The sequence below is a fragment of the Mytilus trossulus genome, chromosome 5, assembly GCF_036588685.1.
Source record: "Mytilus trossulus isolate FHL-02 chromosome 5, PNRI_Mtr1.1.1.hap1, whole genome shotgun sequence".
Taxonomy (NCBI): Eukaryota; Metazoa; Mollusca; class Bivalvia; order Mytilida; family Mytilidae; genus Mytilus; species Mytilus trossulus.
In genome coordinates, this window is record NC_086377.1 from 27,947,662 (window position 1) to 27,954,519 (window position 6,858).

The following is a 6,858-nucleotide window of genomic DNA, read 5'->3' on the forward strand; positions in this document are numbered from 1 at the left end:
TATTGCTTTGTTTATTTATTTCGACATTTTGTGTACATGTAATCTCAGCTGTTCCCCATAGTTGCTCGTAAAACTGCTCAGGTAAGAAAACATAAATACCCGTCTTTGGAAATATCAAGTACTATAAATTTTCTCGAGATGAGCAGTGAATTTTTTTCTCTTAAAGACTGTTTACGAAAATCTGCAAGAAACAAGAAAAAACTATTCGATTTTAAATATATAGACCTTTACAAAGCATTTGCCTTCTATCTTACATTTGCAAATGAAAACATAAAAAAACTTAAGGGACACACAACAATGCTTTTCTGAGATAGCGAGGAATTGTGTCTAACATATAATGAAAAGTAAAATAACAACAATACTGAACTTCTAGAGAATTTAAAACCGAAAGTCCGTTATCAAATGGCAAAATTGCTCATCTTGTAGTGAAGAACATTGTATCAAGGGTCAAAAGGGACCCTTACCATACTTACTATATCTGTTCTATGGGATAAAATTATGCAACGTAATATTAACATACAGACAATATGTGGGTAATACAGCATTTTTGTTTCAATTGAACAAAGTTATACGAAAAAGTCAAACAACAAAAATACCGAACTCCGAGGAAAATTCCAAACGGAAATTTCGTAATCAAATGGCAAAATCAAAAGCTCAAACACATCAAACGAATGGAAAACAGCTGTCATATTCCTGACTTGGTACAGACATTTGCATATGTATAAAATGGTGGATTAACCTGCTTTTATAGCAAGCTAAACCTCACACTTATATGACAGTCGCATAAAATTCCATCATACTGACAACAATGTGTGAACAAAACAAACAGACATATAATAGGTAAAAATGTCAAAAATGGTGATACTGCAGTCAAAATTGTGTTATAATCTGAATCACTCTAAAAACAAACAAATATGTCAACAAAGAAAAACAAAATGGCATATAGACAAAGCACATATAAGCAAAATGAAAGACAAGAATAAAAATAATGACAATAGCACAATAATACAATAGCGGGATGTATAAGTACCGAGCCACGCCAAGAGAATATTACCAAAAGTGAACTAAACAGTAAAGTAAATGATTTACAAAGACAAATAAAAGAACAGTATAACACGTTATTTAGATGATAAACAACGTCAGTACCTAGAATCTATACTTCAAGACCATCATGTCTTATTTGTGAAGTTGATACGGAATATTGAAATATTGTAATTACCTTGTAAGTATACAAATTATATAAACAGAAAAGTAAGTTTCTAAAAGAAATTGAATATCTGTCTTTTATTATATCACATTATACTTTTGAAGGAAAAATGGGCAAAGTCATTAGTTCTGACAGGCATTTAACTACAAATAAAAATAAATGAAAGAAAAATAGTTATGTTAAATTTCTTGTGTTCTATAATCATGTTATGGATGGTGAATATCAACTTTTAATGCCTAAAAGGATTTCTATATTTCTGTATCATCCAATCCAAGGGCTATTTGTTGTATATAATGCTTATTATTTCTTCATTTTGTAAGTATAATGTTTACTTAGGAGCTTTATCGATAAATGTGACCGAAATAGTTCACAATAGTATGCAAAGAGTATCATTTAAAAAATAATAAAAGTAAACAAACAAATTAACAGGTACTGCTGTACCATACATAGCACAGATAAACCATGAATATGATCATTTTACAAAAAGGGAGAAGACGAAACCAAGAGGTTAAAAACCAACTGAAGACGTAGAATTTAAAAAAAAAACCAAAGACGTGAAAGTCCAGAAAACAATCAAAGACGGAGAAGAAAAAAAAAACAACAACCAAAGACGTAGAAGACCAAAAAACCAACCAAAGCCGTAGAAGTGAAAAAAAAACAACCAAAGGGGAAGAAGTTAAGAATAAACAACCAAAGACGTAGAAGTAAAAAAAACAACAACAAAAGACGTAGACGTCCAAAAAAATAAATAATTCAAATAATATTAACAGACAAACAGCAATTCACAAAACACCACACAGTTACCCTTAGATTGAGCAACACAAACCAAACAAGAACCATTGGTAATCTGAAGCCGTACATAATGGTTTATACTATATCAGAGGTAACAGTAGCAAAACATTCTATATAAGGCCTCAGTTTGAGATGAAGAATAGCAGTAAAAGCGTTACTTTGACGAAAAAAGGACAAATTGTTGAAGGGATAGTGATAAAGGATTGTTATAGAAAAGGCGAGTTTTATTAATCAATGAAAATAGTTTTTACTGGAAAACCTTCAATTGAATACATTGCATTATTGATTTGAGATTTAAATTAGAAATGTCTTAAACTACCACAGTTTAATAAGAAGTAAATGATTTTTTTTAGACAGTTTTCATGGAATAGATCTCTGGAATTTAAAACTTCAGATTACTTTGAGTGATTACTGGTACATTAAGTCTACATTGTGTAAATAAATAGCTTTTTATTACAAATATATTCAATTTCCTGTGAGGATTTATTTAATTTGTAATTTAAATAGATTGCACATTTTAATGGATTCTATCAAATTTTTTTTCTATTTAATTTAGATTGTGCATGGTCTTCTTTTATGCAATTGTCCAAATTGCACTCAAAAACTGAACTGTTGGTCATTATTTACTAAATATATAAATTAAATTTGGTGGCATGGGCTTATACATATATAAGTGTTATTTTCTTTTGTCTTTTGTGAGCCACCTCTTTTTAAATCGGGTACATCAATATAACATTCCTCGTCGCTTTAAAAAATGACATTTGATTAGAATTTGCATTTTCATTATTGATTGGCCTCCAAATAACCGAACAAGATGTGACTGATAATTGTGGTGGTGTGTTTATGGAATTTTTTCATGGTAGTTTTCTGACATAGGTATCATAATTCTTTATCATCGTATGTTAATCAGTAAAATTTGGATATACAAGTCCTACAGTATCAATTGAAAGTATATAAAGCCAGACATGGACATATAATATTAATCAATAGTAATATTTTTAACTTAAATTTTCAATCCCAGAGTAATTCACTAACCCAACATATGGAATTTTATGTGACTGTCATACAAGTGAGAGGTAAAGCTAGCTATAAAAACAGGTTTAACCTACCATTTTTTACATTAGAAAATGCCTAAACCAAGTCAGGCATTTGACAGTAGTTTTCCATTCTTTGTTAAGTGTTTGAGCTTTTTATTTTGCCACTTGATTAGGGACTTTCCGTTTTGGACTTTCCTTTGTCATGTTTGTGGTCGATATTTTTGTTATTTTTCTTTTTGTTGTATATACCTTATTATTGACCTAGAGACTAGAGTACATACACCTGACCTCAAATATTGTTTATATCTTATACAGCTTTGTTTTTGTTGCTGGTTTCCTGTATCATTGGCGTAAACCCCCAATTTTCTGTTAATATAATTCATGTTTGTTTATATACCATGATATAACATTGTTTAGTATACATGACTGTATACATGTCTTAGTCGGTTAATAGGCACATATATGTAGTACTCACTAAACCTATGAAGCTTTATTTCCGTTCTTTTGCTATCACTTATAATTCTTTCAAAATGAATTTTGAGATAGATGTTTATGTAATGTCTAGATGAACCAAATTCATTGAATATCAAAAGAAAATACTTGAGTGGTGATATCAATAAACAGAAGACCTTTTCATATTTTGTTTTCTCGTTGCTAGTGTATCCGTATGGATATGTATTGTGACCGAAATAATTTGAGTTTTAAACAACTATAAAAAGTTGTATATAAACTCATGTATAACCCCATTTTGATAGGATCAGCTGTATATAAACAAATGTGTGCCTTCTTTAATTGGCAAATACGCTAGCTGGACATATAATTCCATATTCTTTGGTATATATGAAAAGCAAGGTTGTACTTATATTTATCATATGTTTGGTAGTAAATACAGTAGTTTTGGATATGTGATAAATAGCCTGCTGTGTAATCCATATCGCGCAACATTGATGCGCACCCTTTATCGCACCCCTTCTCGGATTTCTCGTTCGTATTCTATACGGAGTCTCTCGGACTTTTTTCATTCAGCAGACGACAACATTGATCATCTGTTGATATAATGGAGTTGCCACGGAGCCCGCACAGCATTCAAATGGGAGAAGAAGTAATGAATCGTTTGGCTCAAGATGTTTCAGAACGCAATCGTGCTGCTGAGCAGATGACTACAGATGAATTCATCGACCAAATGAGAAATAAAAATACAAGTAGGAAGACAAAGTCAGATGTCAACAAGTTAAAAACATGGCTTTCCGATCAAAATGAGCTACGGGAATTTCATGAGATTCCTCCTCAGGAACTTGACCTCTTGCTAGCAAGATTTTTCATGACTGCCAAAAAGTGTGATGGAGGGGATTATGAACCAGACACATTAAAATCTATTCAAGGCAGCATAAATAGACATTTGACCGTAAAACACTGTAATATAGACCTAATCAAAGACAAGGAGTTCAAGCATTCAAGAGATGTACTAATGTCTAAAAGAAAACTACTTCGTCAGAATGGAAAAGGAAATAAACCAAAAAAAGCTGAACCACTGACAAAGGAGAAGATTGATATACTGTATCAAAAGAAACTTCTAGGAGCAGGTAAAATTAGAGTTCACAATAAAAATGAAAAAAAAAAAAGCAATTAAATAGACCACATGATGTTTTTCGCATTAAAATACTTTTTATTTTATGCGTCTGTCTGATATAAAGTTTGTGCTCTCCATATATATCTCCAATACTAACTGATTGAAGGTTCGCCTTAACCTTTCGGCTCATAGTACGTGACTCATGATACATGATCATGATAATACATGTATCTTCTTGTATTCAGCTATCCTTAATGAACGTTTTGTTTACAAGTACCAATAACGTTACTGTATATGTACGATGCATGCATATACCTCATTGGCGTTAAACAATATACAAATATTTTTTCTGTAGTTTAACATTTATTATTTTGGCAAAAAAAAAAATTACTTGTAGGCTTCATCTCACCTTGGACTAATGTAAAAGTCCAAGATCTCACACAAAAAAGTGTTGGTTATTTAGCATGGTGTTTTATAACTAACATTAACAAAATAATCCATTTTATTTAAAAAGAATTTAGACATAAAACATGCTGTGGTAATGATTGACATTAATTTTTATTAATTTATTTGAAAAATAAGTTGTTTTGTATTTTTTCAGCTAATCCAAGAGCGTTAACAAACACTGTTTTCTTAAACAACAGTATGTTTTTTGGAATGAGATCAAGACTGGAACATCAAAATTTAAGATGGGGGGATATTGACCTAAAAAAAACATCAGCAGGAGAAAGGTATCTGGAGTTTACAGAGAGGGCAACCAAGACAAGGTCAGGTGCAACGAGTGACGCGAGGGCATTTTCCCCCCAAGATGTTTGAAAATAAAGGTAGATAAAAAGTTTTCATGTATTAAGCATAATCATAACCCTGCTTGAAAGAATATTTAGAGATTTTTGTTGGTCATCTCAATGAGATTAATTTTCTCACTTGAGATAGTATATAGTGAAAGTGAGCAAGGCAATCAAGTTGAGATGACCAAAGATAATCTATTTATAGCTACATGTATATTACATATGATATATTGTTATTTTCATTGACAACCTCAATGTGCGATAAATTATTTTACTCTCCATCTTTCTGCTACACTAGCGTTAGCACACTTTCTCAGCCATTACTAACATGTACAGTCTGAAAATTACACCAAACAGCTGTGTCAGAGTTAGATTTTCTACTGACAAATATAATATATACATTACACAATGTGCATTTATATTAAAACAAACATTATATCGTACTATCTGGAAGTTGATGTTAACAAGACTTACTACACAATATGAAATTCTACTATACATATATATTTTATATACTTAGAAACTGCACTTTTAAAGTTAAATATAAAGTGGGGGAATAAAAGAAAAACCTTGACTATACATCACACATTTTTTTCTCTCAATTTTATTACATTATGTATTTTTTTCAGGTGATCCTAGATGTCCAGTAAGTTTGTATTTGATGTATGCAGGAAAGAGTCCAGAGAAAATGAAAGCAGATGACTCCAAATTCTATGTTGGCATCAACAATAAAGGCTATGGTGATGAATGGTTCATAAACCAACCAATGGGAAAAAACACACTATCTAATATAATAAAATCTATGACAGATGAAGCCTGTATACAGGGCCGTAAAGTCAATCATAGTGCCCGAAAAACAGGCATTACATGCAGGTGTTCAGAATACTTTAGTTCAACAACATTCTGGCCATAAAAGCCTTAGTTCTATAAACAATTACTCCAGTGCTTCGTTTCAACAACAAAAAGATATGTCAAAGGTGCTATGTACATTTACTTCAAACCAAGATAGTACTACATATATTAATCAGAATACTATTCAACCAGGTGACAGTAGTACTACAGATATTAATCAGAATACTATTCAACCAGGTGATAGTACTGCTAACTTAAATAATGTTGATACAATTCCGGATGATGATGACGACAGGGTTTTAGTAAGAGCATCGCAGGAAATGATAGAAAACACACTGCTTGACATAGAAAACTTTGAAAACTATGAAGTACTTGATATTCATAATGATATACATGTATATAATTGCAAGAAATCTAGCAACTTAGTTCAGAAAAACACTGATATGTCTGTCCGTATGTCTGAGAATTATTCTGTGCCGTCCATTCTCTAAGGTGCTACTGTAATAGGGAATGTTATAATTAACTAAAGAAATTTACCAGAGACAAACCCAGAAAAAAAGAAAATGGGTTATTTATGACAGTAGTGATTCTGACTAAATTGTTTATATTCTA

At 31.3% G+C, this 6,858-nt stretch overlaps 1 protein-coding gene across 1 annotated transcript; it reads left to right on the forward strand.

The window, feature by feature from the left end:
• The first annotated feature begins 4,093 nt into the window (after positions 1–4,093).
• LOC134717811 (uncharacterized) lies at positions 4,094–6,654 on the forward strand. The gene is made up of 3 exons (XM_063580305.1): positions 4,094–4,619; positions 5,208–5,430; positions 6,024–6,654. The coding sequence occupies exons 1-2, from the start codon at positions 4,094–4,096 to the stop codon at positions 5,420–5,422; spliced, it is 741 nt and encodes a 246-aa protein (XP_063436375.1). The 3' UTR covers positions 5,423–5,430; positions 6,024–6,654.
• The last annotated feature ends 204 nt before the right edge of the window (positions 6,655–6,858 follow it).